The sequence below is a fragment of the Nomascus leucogenys genome, chromosome 11, assembly GCF_006542625.1.
Source record: "Nomascus leucogenys isolate Asia chromosome 11, Asia_NLE_v1, whole genome shotgun sequence".
NCBI lineage: Eukaryota > Metazoa > Chordata > Mammalia > Primates > Hylobatidae > Nomascus > Nomascus leucogenys.
In genome coordinates this window covers 17,232,473-17,253,379 of record NC_044391.1, presented here as the reverse complement: position 1 = coordinate 17,253,379, position 20,907 = coordinate 17,232,473, and the positions used below count along the sequence as shown (strand labels likewise).

General features: G+C 37.3%; 2 protein-coding genes across 4 annotated transcripts in view; one reads left to right on the top strand and one right to left on the bottom strand.

The window, feature by feature from the left end:
• The window catches only part of KIAA1324L (KIAA1324 like), a 229,313-nt gene extending 221,601 nt beyond the window's left edge, over nt 1–7,712 (top strand). Inside the window, exon 22 of the mRNA XM_030822020.1 lies at nt 7,497–7,712. Within this exon, the coding sequence (XP_030677880.1) occupies nt 7,497–7,511 (15 nt within the window). The 3' untranslated portion in view covers nt 7,512–7,712. The remainder of the gene's footprint in view (nt 1–7,496) is intronic.
• GRM3 (glutamate metabotropic receptor 3) overlaps nt 1–20,907 on the bottom strand; it is a 220,543-nt gene that overhangs the window by 27,675 nt on the left and 171,961 nt on the right. The window lies entirely within an intron of this gene.

Sequence of the window (20,907 nt, the reverse complement as noted above, 5' to 3'; positions counted from 1 at the left end):
CTTCTATTTCACTGCTGATCTTTACTTTTTTCTTAGAATTAGAAGACAAATGTTGCTGATACCTATGTGACACATAGAGAAACTCTATTACTCATGGTAGGCTTGCCTGTGTTGGTAAATAGACCCCAAACTGTTTATTTCTCCCTCATGTAGCAGTCTAAGATTTTGGTTGTTGGGTGTCTGTCCTTCACATTGTGATTCAAAACCCCAGATTCCTTCCATCTTGAAGCTGTGCCACTGCTTAGTGAAGCTGTGCCACTGCTTAGTGAAGCTGTGCCCCTGCCTAGGCCCTCCTCTTCATCAGCATCCACCCAGCAGAAGCAGAAAGAGAGTATAAAGAAGGTATGGCACATATTTCCATTCATATTTCATTGATTAGAAATTAGTCACAGGGACACACTCAACCTTAAAAGAGGCTATAAAAATGTAGCTTAGCTATTGTGCTCAGCTACTTCCGTACTATGGAAAGAGAGATTGGAATTTCGAGGACGCTGCAGTGTCTGACCCTGTGAGTATTAGCTGTCTTTGTTGCCTCCCCCGCGAGCTTCATTCCACCTTCTCTAAGGCTCAGGCTGCTCTAGCTTACAGGGAAACACTGTCCAGGAAACACTGTTTAGGGAAAACTGGATCCAGTTATTGTATGGGGTAAAAGGATCCTTCAATGAATTACTTGGGCTCTTGGTTAAAAGAGGACTTTATATTTTACAAAATAGCCCTCTCTTGTCTAAAGGATATAGGTGCCCCTAGAGGGCTGGGTTGGGTAGTTTATAATAAAACCTCATACCAGAATCAAGTTCTGTTATAAATATTATATGCTCAATTTATTATTCACTTATTGTTATTTGTTTCTTTGTAGTGTTCTTGTTATCTCACCCTGCAATTTGACTTTACCAACCTCCACCTCCTTTCTGCCACATTTCACAAACCCATCACATATATCTGTTTGTGTCTGTACCCCAGTTGTGAATTGGTTTCAAGTTCATTGTAAGACAGGGTAATGTAGTAGTTGAGTGTGTAGTTTTGGGGTTAGATGGACTTCGTGTGATTCTCGTTTCTGTCTTTTAATAATTGTGTGTCCTTCAGCAAGGACCTTTCTGACTCTGTTTCCTAATTTGCAAATTGGGAAGAAGAGTTCTTTTGACGATTTGATGAGATAAATCATATAACATGTTAAGCACAATGCCTGGCACACAGTAAGCACTTAACATATATGTTAGTGATAATGATAAGAAAAGTAATAAAAAGAACTTCATGAAAAAGGAAAGCTGCTCATAAAAGTGGACTGAGGGACAGGGAGGGAGAAGATGGGAAGAGGGAGATGTTATTCAATTCTACCTACTGCTTTATCCAGACCTCACTCTGACCCAATCCAGACCCTGCTCCTCCATCCTTTTCCCCACACTTCCATTAGTAGGCATGATTATACTTAGCTATTGTTTTGTAATGTATATTTTTACTTAGTGAAATATTGAGATTTTTTAAAAATTAATTTCTTTTAATAAATTATCTTTATTCAGTAGCTGTATACTATTATCTTGTACCTAAGTACCAAGCTACTTAAATATTCTTATGGCTTTAACATTTATGTTGTTTCTAAGGTTTTCCCTTTATAAACCTCATTGTCTAGTTATTTACTTAGAGCATATTCATAGAACAAAAACTGTCGGGTCAAAGCCTAGGTTCTTTAAAAATTTAGCTACAGATTACCGGCTTGCCAAGGAAAGGTGTTTTTTGTTTGTTGTTTGGTTTTGCTTTACCAACTAATATTCTCATGAACATTGTATGGGAATGTCCATTCTCCACAATCTTACTAACCTTGGGTATTTTTATCTTTTTAATAATTGACAAACTGACAGGAAACACATCTTATTTTAATCTGTATTTATGACTTTGACTTTTAGAGGGTCTCGTTATATTTTAATATTTTTTAAAATTATATGTATTTATTTTGTGAATTTCTGCTTCACACATATTTCACTTGTTTTCTTTTGGGGTGTTTATATGTTTTTAAAAATTAATATGTAGGCCAGGTGTGATGGCTCACATCTGTTATGCCAGCATTTTGGGAGGCTGAGGTAGGTGGATCCCTTGAGCTCAGGAGTTCAGGACCAGCCTGGGCAATGTGATGAAACCTCATCTCTACCAAAAATACAAAAAGTTAGCGGGGTGTAGTGGCACATGCCTGTGGTCCCAGCTACTCAGGAGGCTGAGGTGGGAGGATCACTTAAGCCTGGGAGGCAGAGGTTGCAGTGAGCCAGGATTGTGTCACTGTACTCCAACCTGAGTGACAGAGTGAGATCCCATCTCAAAATTAAAAAAAAAAAAAAAAAGTAAGAGCTGTATATAAACTGAACATATTAACTGCTTGTCATATATGTATATATATATTGGAAAGATTCTTCTAACTTTGTGCTTTTTCCAAAACACATTGCTAAAATCTTAGGTAACTGATTCTATCCATCTCTTTCTTATAACTACTAGTTTACTTATCAGTCCAAAAAATCCTTTCCTACTCCAAGATTATTAAAATATTTATCTAAACTTTTTCTACTACTTTTATGGCTTTCATTTTTTTATTCAAAAGTGTAATGCACTTCAAATTTACTTTAAAGTATGAGTTAGGATTTCAATTCATTTTTTTCTCAAATGGCTAACAATTTAAATACTAAATAATAAAATATTGTACACCTTTTAAAATGTATATTATCATACAATAATTTATAAGTGAAAATTATAAAGCACTAAGTTAATAATTTTCCACTGACTTATAATACTTGTCATATATTAAATCCCTTGATACCCAAATTTTTATACCATTTCTTGTTTCTCTTGGTCTTTTTCCACAGTTGTATGGTCATTTTATAACTACCACAGTATTATGCTAAATTTTAGTATTGTTAGGAGAAGTGAACATAGGAGTTGAAACATTATTACTATATTTTCAGGTATAGTAATCAATATCAGAATTCTTATGTCAAAACTAAATTTGTTTATTCTATGATTAGAGAAAGTTCATTAAGAATTTTAGGTACTCCTTTCATGTTACAAATAAGAAAAATATTGAATATTTTAACTCATTTGATATCAGACGTAAGAATAAGAACCCTCAGGTTCTTACTGTGTTATTAATTTCATTATTCTCAAGTATGCACCCAACCTCTACCAATGTTCAGTTGATGTTATTAGATAATTTCTGGTAAGCACTTCTAAAGTAATATGTTTTATATCTTTAAATAATTCACTGTTCTCATAGCAATTTTTGAATATAAAGTTCTTAAAATTAGTATACTTAACAAACAATAAAACTGATTGAAAGAGACTAAAACAACCAGAAAATTAAAAAAAAAAAATGGAGAAAGCAGAGCAATGCAGGATGTGAAAGTCGAAGTCTTCAAAACATTAATATGCTCAAGAGAGATAAGTGAAGATATTAACATCCATGAGGTAGGCACAAGATATCCTTAAAATGAATATTCAGAGAATAAGAATGAGCTTTTGGAAGGGAAATAGCAGAAATAGAATTAACATAAAGACTGAAAGATAAATTTGAGAAAAATCTCAAAGTTTGACCAAAATGCTGTGATGGCAAGTAGAAAATACAACAGGAAAAGAATTACTCTGTGGAATTTCAGCATGTAACCAACAAGAGTTCCAGAAAGAGAAAATAGAGGGTAAACATTATTGAAAGGCAAAGTGAACACCAGTGAAGAGTAGTCTTAGCTTGGGGAAGGATGAAGCAAGAAACTTTTCTGATTTCTTATAAGTATATTATATTCATGTAAAAACTATGTACATGTATTATTTTGATAAAAAAGAAATTATAAAGTTAAAATAGTATAAAGATAATTAAGCAAGGTCAGGCAGAGTAGCTTTAAAGTAAATAAATTACAAAAATAATGCTGCTGCAAATATTGGAACAACTGCTTGAAAAGTGGGTGGTGAATAAACAAATGCTACTTTTGGTGGAATTTTATTTTTTAATACATTTACCTTTTACTAAATTTGTTTTGTTAAATGTGTAAAATATGTAACAAAATTCAGTCTAGTTTCTAAATCCTTAAATACATAAAACAAATTACTTCAAATGCACACATTACAAATTCTAAACAAAAAAAAGCCATTTTGAGAAGAAATGCCCTGCTCATTAGCTTGTAATAAAGATCCTTAGGTTGCTGTGTCTGTACTAGAATGAGAATGAAATAAGAACCAAGAAGAAAAAGGTGAACCACATCTGTCAAATATTCCACATGTGAGAAAAAATCCTGTTCTTGAACGGTTATTTCTAATGCAATGGCAATATCGACGTGGGTAATGAGGAAGCAAGTAAGAAAAGCAAGCTCTTAGGTGCTGCTGGAGTGGCTTCAAGTGGCAGAGAGCTTGAAGCCCTGGTGTATTGCTCCTGTTGCCTTCCTGGTGCATTTAGAGTTGCCTCTAAGTCAAATGACTCACTAGGAAAATAGAACCCTGTGAACTGAAACCATGATTCTCCAGCAATCAGTTGTATAGTTCTTTAGCGTGAAGAAACTCCAGGGAATTTGCTGTTTCTCAAGTTAAGTCTCACCATGGGAGTAAGCATCATGGAAAAATACATCACTTTACCTTTCACTGGTGTTGCAACAGCATGAAAGAACCCAAACTAGAAGGGGAAAAAAAGAACAACCAGGAAGACGGAAGAATTTTTTATAAAAGACTCACAACCTTCTCCAAACTCTAATTTCAAGTTCCTCATCACTCGATTGCTTCAGAATCAGGTCTTCACTTTCGGAAGGAGTCGGATGTGGCTTTGGGTCAGGAGAATCATTTCTCGGGTTAGCTCATTATCCAATTAGTTCTGACCCCAGTTTTGAATGGGAACTTGGCTTGAATACCAAGGTGACCAGTCCTCCTAGGAATCATTTGATAGAGAGGCAGCAAGTCTATACCTTAAAGATATCATAAGTCAATGGCAGGAGAAATGAAATTCATTCTTTATTTTTTTATTCTCAGAAGTCCAATTAAGGTAAGAGAATAGTGTGGCTCTTAGGCCTTCAGTAAAGGGAATATTACCTCCACTGCTTGGGTTCGCATTCATAAACACTGATAAAGATTGCAAAAGCTACTAGCAGTGGCCAGGCGCAGTGGCTGACTCCTGTAATCCCAGCACTTTGGGAGGTTGAGGCAGGCGGATCACCTGAGGTCAGGAGTTTAAGACCAGCCTGGACAAAATGGTGAAGCCCCTGTCTCTACTAAAAATACAAAATATTACCTGGGTGTGGTGGCACACCTGTAGTCCCAGCTCCTTGGGAGGCTGAGGCAGAAGAATTGCTTGAACCTGGGAGGCAGGGGTTGCAGTGAGCTGAGATCGCGCCATTGCACTCCAGCCTGGGCAACAAGAGTGAAACTCCAAAAAAAAAAAAAAAAAAAAAAAAAAAAAAAAGGGCTACAAGCAGGAATATGGCTCCAATCTTACAACCAGGGCCTCACTAACATTTCTGTGAACTAATCTGATGAATCAGAATTAAGATATAGGTGAAAGAGAGTGTCATCTCCCTGGAAAGACTGTGTTAGAAGTCAAGAGGTAAAGAAACCAAAATCCTTTCGTTACAGCAAACAAAATCTTTTACGAACCTCATGCAGAAAGAAGATAGGAAAGAATAAGAATGAATCACTGGCTGTCAGTAATTAGTTTACTTACAGATTAGGAACAAAATCACTGAAGCCTTTCTCACAGTCATCAGCTGAGTGTAACAGGTGGGACAAAGCACCACTTAGATGTCTTTGGTGCTCAGTCTTACGTGTGGAAAACACTCAGTAAATACCTAACATGCCACAGTGAAAGTGAATGTTTGAGAAAAGATACTGAAATAGCTTTTTTTTTTTTTTATGGTGCCGCTATGACTTTTGAAGAGGACTGTCTTCAGTTCCCTTGAAATGTTACCATGGTTAGTCTTCATTATAGATTTTACTGGTTTTCCTATCTAGATTCTACATATTATTGTTGAAATTGTCAATACTCCAGGCAACCCAGAAACAATCTACTCTCAGACTAAGAATGAAGAATGGGGAGGTAGGGGCATAGGGAAAATAGAAATGAGTGGAAATTATGGAGATTCCAATCCTCCTACCTGCAATTCAGGGGACAGGGCTAACTTGATTTATTGGAGCTGAAAGTCCATAGTGGTCATTGAATCTTTGCTTAGGGACCTTCTTTAATGTGAACTACAGATACTATCACATTTTTTTCCTACCTTCTTTTCCCCAACTCTTGCCCTCTTCATTACACAGTGTACTGCTTTCTTCTCATCTGCTCTAATAAGTATTTAGATTTTTAAAATTTTTCATTGAATTTTAATGCATACTAAAAAAGCATTTTGAAAAAGTGGGTTATCATGAAGTGAACACACACATGTAACACTGTGACTGTTAAGAAACAGAACATTACCAGTTCCCTTGTTCCTGTCCCTATCATTCCACCCTTCCTCAGCCCCAAAGGCAATCACTATCTTACTTTCTACGGCCATTGTATTAGTGTGTTAGGGCTGCCATAACGAAGTACCACAAACTGAGTGGCTTGAGATGACAGAGATTTATTGTCTCATGGTCTGCCTGAAATCAAGGTGACAGCAAGGTTGGTTTCTTCTGAGGGCTGCGAGGGAGAATCTCTCCCATGCCTCTCTCTTAGCTCCCGGTGGTATGCTAGCAATCTTCGGTGTTCCTTGGCTTGTTAATGCATTACTCTGATCTTCCACATTCACACAGTGTTCTCCTTGTGTCTCTGTGTTTATATTTTCCCTTTTTGTAAGAACACCAGCCATATTGGACTGGGGCCCACCCTAATGACCTTATTTTAACTTGGTTACCTGTAAAAGCACTATTTCCAAATAAGGTCATATTGTGAGATACTAGGGTTATGACTTCAAAATATCTGTTTTTGGGGAACACAATTCAACCCATAACAACCACAGACTATTTTGCCTGATATTGAACTTTATATTAATGTAAGTATGTATTATTTTGTATCTAACATCTTTTGCTCAAAATTAAGCTTTATGAAATTCATTCATCATGTAGTGATGAGGAGCTCTAGTTTATTTTTATTGATGCATAGTATTTTATCAAATGATGTGCCACAATTTATCCATTCTTTCGTTGATGGACATTTTTAGAAAAATTTTCTTTCAATTTTTAGCTTATATAAACAATGTTCTATCTTTAGCTGGGTTATCCTAGAAGCAAACCCCAAGACTAAATGAGTTCAAGTAGTTGATTTGGGAGGTTATAGGGCAATGGAGAAATGAGACAAACAGGAATGAATCCAATACAGGATGTGTCAATGACCGAGTTACTGCTGAGGGCAAGTGGGTCTCAGCCTCACTGGGGCCTTGTGGGAGACAGTGGGATGGAAATTGGGATATAAAACCCCAGCTTACTCATCAGCTCGGATGGGACAACTCTTGTTTGTCATTGGTTTATGGTAGAGTGGTAACTTCATGGCATTTTTGGTATGTTCTCTATAGGTAGAGCCTGTCTGACCAGACAAAGCTCTCTGGCAGAGAGTCACAGATACTGCTATTGAGAAGCTATTGGCATGTCTCAGAATAGTGAGTGGTAAGAAGATACAAGTGGGGCACTGACAGCATTTTCTACATGCTACCTTGAAGACTCTTGTATGTAAATTTTGGGATATACATATATAAGCATAGCTCATTTTATTGTGCTTTGCTTTATTGTGCTTCACAGATATTACTTTTTTGTTTTGTTTTACAAATTGGAAGTTTGTAACAACCCTGAATTGAACAAGTCTATCAGTACCATTTTTCCAACAGCATGCGCTCACTTCATGTGTCTGTGTCACTTTCTGGCAACTCCTCTTGCAATATTTCAACTTTTTCATTATTATTATATCTGTAATGGTGATCTGTGATCAGTGATCTTTGATGCTATTATTGTAAATGTTTTCAGGTGCCACAAACTGTACCCAGATCAGATGGTGATCTTAATAAATGTTGTGATTGCTGATTCTGATTGCTTCACTGACTGGCCATTCCCCTATCTCTCTCGCTCGCCTCAGGCCTCCTATTCTCTGAGACACAACAATATTTACATTAGGCCAGTTAATGACCTTATGATGGTCTATAAGTGTTCAAGTGAAAGAAACAATCGCTTAAAGTCAAAAGCTAGAGAGGATTAAGCTTAGGAAGGCATGTTGAAAGCTGAGATAGGCTCAAAACTAGCCCTCTTGCACCAGTTAAGCTAGTTGTGAATGCAAAAGAAAAGTTCTTGAAGGAAATTAAAAGCACAACTCCAGCAAACACACAAATGGTAAGAAAGTGAAAGAGTCTTATTGCTGATACGGAGAAAGTTTTACTTGTCTGGACAGAAGATCAAATCAGACACAAGATTCCCTTAAACCAAAGGCTAATCCAGCTCAAGGTCCTAATTATCTTCAATTATCTGAAGTCTGTGTATATAGTGTGTATGTATTTGTATACAATAGTAAATTTGTATGTGAGTTTCAGTTGCTTCATATGCTTAATAATGATGTCATTTAATTTTAGATATTTGAGTGAAAATGTACTGGTATCTCATTGTGATTTTTTTGGTAGTTAATTTGCATTCCCCAATGCCTAATAATATTGAGCACCACATAAGTCAATCAAATGTCTAGAAACACTCTTTTATAAAGTACCTTTTCCAGTCCACTTGTATTGGATTTTTTTTTTTTTTTTTTGAGACTTAGTTTTGCTCAGTCGCCCAGGCTGGAGTGCAGTGGCGCAATCTCGGCTCACTGCAAGCTCCGCCTCCCGGGTTCACGCCATCCTCCTGCCTCAACCTCCGGAGTAGCTGGGACTACAGGTGCCCGCCACCACACCCGGCTAATTTTTTGTGTTTTTTTTTTTAGTAGAGATGGGGTTTCACCGTGTTAGCCAGGATGGTCTCCATCTCCTGACCTTGTGATCCACCTGCCTCAGCCTCCCAAAGTGCTGGGAGTACAGGCGTGAGCCACCACGCCTGGCCTGGATTTTTCTCTCTTTTAAAAATTTGACAGCGGGCGTGGTGGCTCATACTTGTAATCCCAGCACTTTGGGATTTGGGAGGTGGGTCGCCTGAGGTCAGGAGTTTGAGACCAGCCTGGCCAAGATAGTGAAACTTCGTCTCTACTAAAAATACTAAAAACAGCTGGGCATGGTGGTGGGCGCCTGTAATAACAGCTACTCGGGAGGCTGGGGCAGGAGAATTGCTTGAATGTGGGAGGCAGAGGTTGCAGTGAGCCGAGATCGGGCCATTGCACTCCAGCCTGGGGGACAAGAGCAAAACTCTGTCTCAAAAAAAAAAAAAGTGATTTATATGAGTTTTTTATATTTTCCAGATGAGTACTTTTCAGATATATGTGTTGTGAATATCTACTCTGTGGCTTACCTTTTCACCTGCTTCTTAGTTTTGTCCAATAAACATCAATTCTAAAATTGAATGCCCAGTGCAGTCTTTATTTTTAATGCCTCCAAATTCTTAATTTTAATGCCAATTTCCAATTTATGAATTATTTACTTTATGGCTAAGACTTTTAGCATTCTGCTTAAGAAATCTTTACCTATTTCAAGATTATAAATATATAATTCTAAAATGTGAGGATTTCAGGTACTGAAAAACATTTCAGGAGAATATTGTATCTTTAAGGTATCAGCTCTCCTTTTGTGCTGACATAGTGTGTTGTGTGTTTGACCTTAAGGAAATGGACTATAATATGTTGGAAAAATATTCAGTGTGTGCCCATCCCTTTGCTATTCCTAAGCCTCTCCAGAACAGGGGTGATTTCTCATTCAACTTTGTACTCTCATTAAGGAACACTGGACACATTGTTTCCTAAACAATTAGACTCATTAGAATCATCTCAGGAACTTAAAAATCATGCTAATGCCTGAGTCATAATACAGGCCGATTAAATGTGAATCTTAAGGGCCTTGACACTTTTTATATTATTATGTAGCCAAGGGGGCGGGGGAATTGCAGCCTCTACCAGGTGAGGCCAGGGATGTTGCTGAACATCCCATAATACGCAATGCACACCCTCAGAACAAATACATATCTGGCCCAAAATGTCAATAGTGCTGAAATTGAGAAACCTTGGTCTAGGGTAATAAATATTTGTATTTCTAGATATATTTTGAAAAACTCAACCCTTTATGAAAATGGAAAATATCTATGCCTGATAAATTCCTTATGGTGTCACCATATTGAGGTTACTATTACCTAGTCTTGTTTTCTCACTATAGTCATTTCCAGCTTATACACTTCCTTGAATATGTGGAGTCCTCTCCTTTCCCCATTCATCAGCTGTTTCAATTAAGTTTCACTCCTCCCACCCTACCCCAACAGTCACTACAGGCCCATTACACACAGATTTTCAGAGTCTCCTTTTCTCCCCTTTTAAGAAACCAGTCAGCCAGCTGCACATCTCCTTCTCTTCAATCACCTCCTAGGAAAGAAGCAAATTCTTGTCTGCAGCAGGAGCAGGAGATATATAGTCTTCTAGAGCTAACTCACAAGCAAGAATGTCTGTTATTAGTGAGAGTTAAGTGGGGTCTCTATGCAAATTTTCTCCCTTTTAATTTCTATCCCCAACACAAACCTGAGCACCCAAGAATACTATGTGACTTTGCAACAGTCTTCAAAATTTTCCAATTTTGTGAAGAGAAATTGTGAATTCTGATGACCAATTTAATCTGTTCTAGTTTTTTAATGTGACTGTCATACAGTACAGCAAAGATTTTAAAATGTCTTAAAAAGGGGAAAAAAGGCTTTCCCCAAAGTTGGCTAGAAATGCATATCCATGACTTTTTTAAAAAGGCATAAGCATCCCATTGTTCTGTCCTTAAATCACTTTTCCACCTGCTGTGCTAAAGATCTAAGTGCTGCAGAAGAGTGAAATGTGATATGGACAGAAGGTGTGAAAATGGCTGGGAAAATCCCATTCAGAAATGCTCTCAGAAGCCAACCGTGCAAACTATTAAAAAGTATTTGAAAATTGGTAGCAGAGCTAATATTCTGAAGAATGCAATCACAGTATCAAGGATACTTAATAAAATGAGATTTCCCATGTTTAAGCAAACCATAGGCTTCTTTATATAAAGAAGCAGAACAGGAAAATTTTATTCAGCCTTCAAGGATGAACTTTCCAAAGACAAGCACAGCAGCTAAGCATGCAGTAACTGAAATTTCCGTGGGTAAGGCAAATTAATTTCTATTTTGTTGTTTCATGAATGCATGGACATGCATTTGGCTTTCTGTGTAGTATCACGTAAAGAGAATACAAGGTAAAATAAATGACTTCTCCTGCCAGCATGCTGGTCTATTGTTAAGTTGTCATGTGTTTTCTAAGCCACTGTAGCATAGCTTAGTCTTCTGTCTTCACAGAAAAGGCTGCGTTATTGAACCACAAGATTTCAAGTGAACTTGTCAAATCTTCAAGCATATCCACACATCATTAAGAAATTCCAAAGCTACATCATCCTGAAAGGGTTTCTATTCCCCTGGAAATACTTGAGGTGACAAAATAAAATTTAAAAAGTTATGATTTAAAAAATGTTCTCCTCTTTTTCTCCCTTTTAACGTAAGGGTTAATTCACTTAGAATAAATCAAACACCACGTGTTCTCACTTATAAGCGGGAGCTAAACATTGAGGACACGTGGACTCAATGGGAACAAGAGACACCAGGGTCTACTAGAAGGTGGAGGGTGGGAGGAGGGTGAGGATGAAATTCAAAAAAATGAAAAGAATAAAAATTTTCTCCTCTGCCCCATAATTTCTATTTTGAACTTATCTGAAAATAATGTTGTTAAGGTTATGATAAACTGGTTATTTTGTCCCGTTTTAGAAAATCTCCCTGGAAATTGATCAACCCCAGAAATCATTTGAGTCTCACTATTCCTCCAACTGTGCTCAATTAATAAGATAGATACAATTAACTTGGTTATAGTACCCTAACATAATACCTTACAGGTGTATCTATCATCTATCTATCTATCTATCTATGCACACACACACACACATATATATATATATAACTTTGTTGCATAAATTTCCACATTTCTCTTGTATTTTTACTGAAAAACCAGGAGATGGGGCATTGTTAACATCCAAAACTTCACCCACAGTCATCCTTGAAATAGATGGAGAAAGTTAGTAGTACATGTGAGAATTTTGGTAATCACATATCCAACTAGGTGTGTAATTATGAAGTAGACACAGTTATCTTTAAGGCTCTTCCACTTTTTTTTCTTAGCCTACCTTCTTGTTCCTGAAACCCACTCCTCTCTTGTAGCTCCAAGCAAAACAAATTGTCATCCAAGTACTACATACTGTATATGTTACCCCTCTCAGGAACAGTCATATTAAAAGATATCATAGTCAAAGGACAATATCAAATGTCATCACAAATAAACTATTGATGATGGGATCTGATATCTTAGTGCAGAAAGAATTTTGGACAAGAGCTTTGTCTCGCTTTCCTAAAATGATATACTTTGAAGAAGTAGGAATACTTTTGTTCTTAGATCACGTTTTAGCCTCAGTCCCATGAAAAGGGAACGGTTGCTTCCTAACTTCCTTCTTTTCCCACCATCTTATTTTCCTTCTCCTCAGAGAAGCAGCAGGTCTGACTGGTGAATCTAACATTCACCGAACCTTCCTCCCTAATGGGCAGAATCATAGCTATTAAAAGATAAGGCAGGAGTTCTACCTTCACTGGCTGACTGACAGTGGAACTAACTTCTCAGAACTGGCCTTGGTCATCTTCATGCACTCCTTTGTACTTCCAGTCGCTAGGCTATACAGACCGAGTGGGTCTTGACTCAGCGGCTCTGCCGCTGCTCCAGGCTGTTTCTCCCCACTGCAACAGGTGGGGAAGGAAGATCTGCCAGTCACTCCTCATACATAAGGACACCTGGGTGAGTAGGCTTGAAATCTGCTCTAAGGATGCAGCCATTTAGACACATGTTGTGGGAAACCAAAGCTTTCTTGGCTCATGGCCTACACTAGGGATCTAGCTGTCATATCAGAGAAGTCTTTTTAAGGGAGGGTGGTGGGAAAGATCAGGTACTAGCTCAGTTGTTAACAAGAATTGAAATTTGTTTCCTTTGGCTATTGATCCTTACATGTTTAGAACCCAGGAAAAGAAAAGGAGAAAGTAGGATTTGGGCACTAAATCCTATCCCACAGCCCCCAGCACCCACTACGCCCCCGCCCCCCAAAAAACACCTCACACAGCTAACCGCTGAATTTCTGTTAGTTCTAGCTAATAACATTTCTTTTTAGAAAAGGGCAGAGAGCACTAAGGTGAGGCGGATGAAATCACTTTTCAATTATTTGAAAAAAAAAGGAGACGAATCTGGGAGGCTGAGAGTGGGGATGGTGGATGCTGGCTTGTCCATCTTTGCCTGTCAACTAGATATTGATTGCTGCTATTATCCCAATTTTGGTTCTCATTACAAAACATATACAACATGAACAGCACCTCAAATATGTCCAGCATATTGGCAGGGCTGTGTAATAGGAAGCCATTATTATTTCTATGGGCTATTGTGATAGCCTTGCAGCTGATTTTCTGTTCCTAGTCCGTCCCCTTCTTTTCTGGTTCACATTCTCTAAAAACGTCTAAGGTACCACAGCTACCAGCATCCCATCACTTCATTGCATGAAGGTCTCAGTGGCTCTTCTGTTGCATTTAGTGATGTTAGCTGAAATTTCTGTTCTTAGAATAAAAATAAATGTTCTAAGAAAAGACAAAAGTTATGCAATATAACAAGCTGGATTATCAAAGCTAAACAGTAACTTCATTACTGAATAGGGGTTAGTTATTAGACGATCTACTTTGCGAGTCAGCTTTGAGGATCATCCAGAGATTGATATGATATGTAGCCTTTCCCAATTTTTGGACTATCAAATTTTATTTTAATTGATTTACTTTTAAAAAAGATATCTAACATGTACTATATTGGTGTATCATGGAACTACATCCTACATAATAAAGTATCACAAAGTATGAATTTCACAGTCCCACACAGTCTGGCCCACTTCCCATTCACCATTCATATCTCTCGCTCCATCCCTTTGCAATCCATGACAGAACCTAAGTGCCCCCTTTCTCTTTGCTCACATGCAACGTGCATTTTTTCCACTTGTGCTTTTTTTCATCTCGTTCTCTGCTTTATATGCCCTTTCTTCTCTGTACCACCTGTAAAATCACTTGCATCCTTCAAGGCCAGCACAAATATTGCTTCTGCTTGCCCTTGTTGTATCTCAGCTGAAATTGCTAACCGTGATCCCACATTCCATTTCTCTGGCATTTACTATCTTTCTCTCATATTATATATTTTTCTGTGTATGTTATTATAACTATCTTCTTATCACTATATTGTAAGCTCCTTAAAGGCACAAACAGAACTTTATTATTTTTCAAACAGAAATTGTAACCTAGGAGCTATAAGCGAAATTCATCCTGAGAATTGTTTTGTTTATCCTGCACTGTATATTCAAAATATCTGTGTGAGTGTCCTTTAGTAAAATATTGAAAGAAAAAAATAGATGTCATTTTCTCTTGAAAGAGAGAAAGATCTGGTGCCACTGTGCTGTCATTCCACACAGGCACAGCCAGCGTTGTAGTCAGACTGGCCCCCACCTGAAGCAGATCAACCTGCTTGATGACTTATTTGAATTTTCACTTCTTTGTACAATGTTTTATACAAACTCTGTTCTCAAAAAAAAAAAGTTGCTCTAAGCCAGATGTAATTATTTCACAAATATCAAGGAAGATGGGGAAAAATCCCACTAGTTAGAAAATTATAAAGGGAATGATTTTTAAATTTGATTTTCTTGTAAAAATGAGGAGAGAGGGAAAAAATTAAGGAAGTGTGGTGACAAAGAATGCTAGTAAACAAGTGACTCTTGACCATAAACAATCTCTTTTCTGGGGTCTCAGGACCTTTGTTGTACACCTCCACCAGAATATGATTCACCTTCAAGGAATCGTTTATTTTCTGTGGGTCCCCTGTCTAGACTGCGAGCTCCTTGAAGGCTGGGGCTGTCACGCATCATTTTCCCCTGGAGTCTGACTGCCTGAGTTGGAATCTCAGCTTTACCATGTACTGTCCACTTCATTTTTTGCATCTCGTTTACCTATAGGGTTAAATTAAAAGTGATTAGTCCAGTGTCTAATATGTAGAAAGTGTTTGATAACTGTTAGCTTGACTGCTAGAGTACCTGCCATCTATCAGGTATTCAATAAACATTTATTGAATGAAAGAGTTAATAAATGAGTGAGTGAGTGACTCTGTGTCCACCACTGTGTAACCACTGTGCTGTTAGTCAGCTGGTTTTCTGAGCTTCGGTTAATGGTGTAGGTCTGTTCACAGAATTACATGAGCTATAGCAGTTCTTTATATTGCAGACTTCATTTACCTAAATTAGACTAAGTAAAATTAAACTACATGTTTATGACATAATCTTTTTCTTTCTAGTTAAAAAAAACCTTTATTCAGCCTTTTTCCATGGAGCACATTATCTGCAATATTGTCCCCTTCCAACTTTTAAAAATCATTTGTGAATTAACTGAGCCCCACCCCACCCCCAAATTTTGCCTGACTACTACCTCTGCTACAGGGGTGTGTCAAAACATACACACAAGTAAAAAGCTACAAGTAGTGAAGAAGCATTGGAATTTGTCTGCAGGACATATTTTTGGCTTTGAAGTAAGAAAGAAAGAACCTGTGACTTTTTGCATTTCTCCACCTTGGGGGTCATCTCCGCGGGAAGATGGGCACTGGGTGACATTGAAGGGGAAAGAGCCTGGGAGGCTGGAAGCATTTACTTTGTTGCCAGTCTCAAGAAGCTTGAACATGCTTTTCTATTCCTGTTTTTTTTTTTTTTCCTCTCAGGGAACATAAAAGATTTTTGATAGCAGGGATTTTTTGTTGTTAGTTTTAACTCTAATGCCTAGCATTTGATAAATGTGTGCTGGAGGAATGAATAAAGGACTTAGTAAAAGAAAGAATGATTAATATGAGACTGAAGGCAAGGAGCCTCCCTAAATATCAGCTGATATTCTAAGTTAATAACATTTTTATAAAGATATAATACATTGTGCTATAAATATTATCATAACACTCTAAAGGGATCCAGTACCTTTGGGGTTAATACTACAAAGCTTTCATCACAAAACTGAAAAACATTTGTAAGTGAAGTAGATTGTCTACTTACATAAGGTACTCAATATGTACTACCTGCTGCATTTATTTGAAATAAGCTAAGATACTCAGTTCTATTATCTCTTTAAAAATAATGACCTAGAGATAACAGTAACGTCCTCTCACCTCTCTACCCAAGCACTGTGATCCAAGATCCTGATGGAAGTCAAAGAATGCACCCTGTCTGTTGTAAATGCAAGTATGAGCTATTCCAACCATGAGAAGACACACTCACAGCTATTTCTAGGCAAAACTATTCGATATTTGGGTTTTGAATATCCAGTCTCCTTTTCCACAATATTGATGTCCTTTCTATATGCTATGAGCCAGATGCCTTCTCTACATCAAAAACTGCCCACAAACTACAGTGTGATAATTGATTATAGAGACGAGTATAAACTTAAATCACTGTAAGAGGTCAAGTATAGGTTCAATTTGTAAAAGTCTGAATTCATACCATGAAAAATGAAAGCATTGTTCTAGTTAGTGGAATTTAATGTGGCCATCTGGGAATGGAAGCTTTTTGGAAAGGTAGAAAGGATATATTCGAGGGTAGCAGGGAGTCTTCCCCATACCTAGGTTCACCTAGAATTTGGTAGACACCAACCTTACATATCCAACTTCTATTCCCATTTTATTTTGATCTCACAGTACCTTCTGTAAAGTGGAAAGATAATTTTTTATTATTTTCACTGTAGCAAGTGTTTTCCCTTTTAGGACTAGGGACGGACAAATTTGGAAGGAGAAGGAGATGGTTTGTGATTCTGACATTCATGGATTAGAACATTATACATCTTGAATCAAATGCCTCTGAGAAACTGCACTGCAGAAACTGCAGTTTTGACACGAGTCCATTCTTTGGTTGCTGATCATAGCCATTGTGGTGTGCTTGTGCCCCTAGGCCTGCTGGGCAGCATGGCATTAGCTTCAACTTGGGCTCTCCATCTCTGATTGTTGCTGCTACAGTGGCCAGTTTTCAGTACTTTTCTTCAAACAGTTTCAAAATTGTCTTTGGAGCACTTCTTTTGTTGGCTTTAGAATGTATGATTGCCCTTACTGAATGCATTATATGGCAACTCATTTGAAGCACAAGCACAAGCAATAACAGTTTTAGGACATCAATTAGAATAAATGTAAAGTCCTTTTTTCAAAGCTTTCCTTGATAATGTGTGATTTGAGAAGGAAGGAATTTGCAAAAACTTTGTTGCAGAATTAAGGAGAAAGGTGAAAAACTATTGTTTTCCATAGATTTATGGCTTACCACAGACACACAAAGACATACAAACAATGATGGTTATTTCTTTCTTTTTTATTTTCATCCTATGAATTCAGCAAATGGCTTCAAGCATCTCTGGCTGTGATAATTGCAGTATAAAGGGAAGTAGTCTTTCAAGTGAAGTAGTTGGAGCTGTCAGGAGGACTCCATGGGGATACATTTTACAAGCAAATTCATCTTACAATAAAGATGTCTGAGATGGAAGTTAGAGGTTCACTGTTTGACAACTGGGAAAGACATGAGGCTTCTCTGCCCATTTCTGATCAGAGGTCTGATCAGGGAGGTTGAAATTTGGAACCCAGAAAAGAAGTTTAAGGTCAACAGTGTACATCTGCATGTCCAGGAAATTGACCCACATCGTGTGGCATTGTTGGATCAGATATTTCTCTTCCCTTGCTAATTGTTGTACTTACTTTCTTGAATTTTGGGAATTTGGGGAATTTTGCTAGGAAGTAACTAAGACTATAGGCATCTGCTGTGTATTGACACATTTGGTATATATGCACTTTTATTTTTTACTTAATAATATCTTTAGTCTACTGGATACCTTCCCAACTGTTCCTTCTAATTACATAAGGAATAAATCATAAAGTATGTTTATGATTATTGCTGCATATGCATCTACTTGAATACCTACTATGTATCAGTGCTTGTGCTTTACATACATCATCTCCTTTAGCTTAACCCAATAAAATGGGTTCTTACTGATATTTTACAGATGGGAAAACTGAGCATACAAAAGGTGAAGCCATGTGACTAGTAAGTGAAAGTCTCAGAATCAAACTCAGGTCTACATGACTCCAGTACTCGTGTTCTTAACTATGGTGTGTTCTATTCTACCTTACTCCAATTCTTAGATCCCCCAGTCTACTTTATGTATTTGTTCCTGGTATTTCAATAGGCCCTAACTGAGTTCATGTACCATAGTCATTATCACATGTTGATTTAGTTGGCTTGAAGGGTAGAGACCATGTTTTATTTATCATCAATATATAGCACAATAAGAGGCACATAGTAAGCATATTACTAATTGCTTTGTGAATGAACAACTAGCAATGACAAGAAGAGCTCGTCTTTCAGGCAAAATAGATGAACGCAGTGTGATGTGAGGATTTCTATAGATGGATCGTTTGAGAAGGAATTCATTTTTCTTGTTGCCACACAAAGCAGTGATCCAGACAAGAAGGAATGCTGCAGTCTGCAACATAAGATAATGTCTAAGGAGGTAGGCTCAGGGTATGTTGTATATATGTGTGCATGTGTGTGTGCATGTATTGCACTGATCTATTACAGTAGATTCAAATTCTCTTTCTGCCTCTAGACTGCACCCCAGGTAGTTGCTTTTGTGGTATAAGTTGCTTCTGGATAGATTTAGTGGTGTTGTATTGATAATTTCATTTACCCATGTGTATTCCCTAACAGATTGTAACTTCCATGAAGGCAGAGCTGAAACCTTTCTAGCTTTAATGTAGGCTAGAAGGTATAGGGACTCACATGTATTATGTGCGTTAATAGTACTCCATGGATAAATGAGTTCCAAAACCCAACCGGATGACAGCTGAGACTTGACAAGGCTCAGAAAATCTGAGAAATATTTTCTCTTCTTTGCACTGACCTTTGGCCTTACTTGTACTTTAAATTTTCCATAATAGTTAACATGAAAAATGATCAAAAGCTAGCTCTAAACAGCTCATTGAATAGCATTCATTTAAAAAATAATGGACAACAAAACAGAGTACCCTATATAGGATGGAACTGGAGAAAATGAGCTATATTTTGAGTTAATTTTATATTCATAAATAAGATTGGAATTGTAGCTCAGCTTTGATCCACCTCATTGAAAGTGAAAAGGGAGAACTGAGTATTTCCCCACAGGAAATCTAAAACTGAGTACAGCAGAAATGATAATGGTGTTTTTGCTTAACTTTCAATAATGTATCATTTTATAATTTAATAACAATTCTAGGGAGATAACATTAGAAGGGACACGTAAAGCATTTAGGGTTTCTTGGAGAAAGCTATTTATAATTTTTAAATTATTGTGATAATTATTGGATAATGAGGAAGCTTAAAGTTACATCTGATCTACACCTTGACAAGCTTCATTTCCCCTAAGCTCTGCCCGTATTCCCAAATTGAAGAAAATAACAAGATTATTTTTCTTTTCATTTTACTCTTACCATACCAACTGTTTTTTTCAGTATCCTTGGCTGAGAATTTCTTCCTCTTATTTCTAAATATGGAGAACCTCAGGGTTCTGTTCTGTGCCTTTTTCTGTTTCCTCTCTTCATCTTTTCCCTGAGTGATCTTAATCTGTTTCCTGTCAGTTTAAATATACTGCTAATTCCCACACTTATCTCTAATTCAGAAATGGCCTTTCAAATACAGACTCAGAAATCTTACTGCTTATTAGGCTGTAAATTCTTGAAGGTAGGAATTGATGTCTGGAGCAGCATAAAGACACATGCAAGCATATGTTCATCTCAGCACTATTCACAACAGCAAAGACATGGAATCAACCAAAATGCCCATCAACAGTAGACTGGATAAAGAAAATGTGGTACATATACATAATGGAATACTACACAGTCATAAAAAGGAACGAGATCATATCCTTTGTGGTAATATGGATGGAGCTGGAGGCCATTATACTAAGCAAACTACTGCAGAAACAGAAAACCAAATATGCATGTTCTCACTTATAAATGGGAGCTAAGCATTGAGTACGTATAGAACACAAAGAAGAAAACAAGAGATACCTGAGCTTACTTGAGGGTGGATGCTGGGAGGAGGAAGAGGATCAAAAAACTACCTATTGAGTACTAAGCTTATTACCTGGGTGATGAAATAATCTGTATGCGAAATCCCTGTGATATGCAATTTACCTATATAATAAATCTGCACATGTACCCTTGAACCTAAAATAAAGGTTAAAAAAAAAAGTGCTTGCTGCTTAGTAAGCTTCAAGGAATGTTTGTTGAAAAGCAATAACAGCCACTGGATGGGGAAGCACTATATTTTTCTTTGTTTACCCATTTAATTTCTGAATGCTTCTGCCTTGGCTGGAGTGCCTACTCTGCAAATGCTACCTCTCTGTCAATGCTTAGTTCAGAGGCCACCTTCTCCATGAAACAATGTATTCTTTTAGCTAGAATGACTTATACCTTCCAGATACTCATGAAACTTTACCTTGCCATTCTTATGGTACTTAACAGTGGATGAATTTTTATACGAATAACAGAGTCAAATAATCTCAATGCTGAGCATATTTGCGATGAAAACCACATCTTACTCCTCATTGCCCCAGTCTGGAATCTTTCTACTGCACTGAATCATTTCATCCTTTTATGTTTGTTCTTCTGTAACATGAGTTGGCAGTAGGATAGACTAAGAGATGATTTCTGTTTCT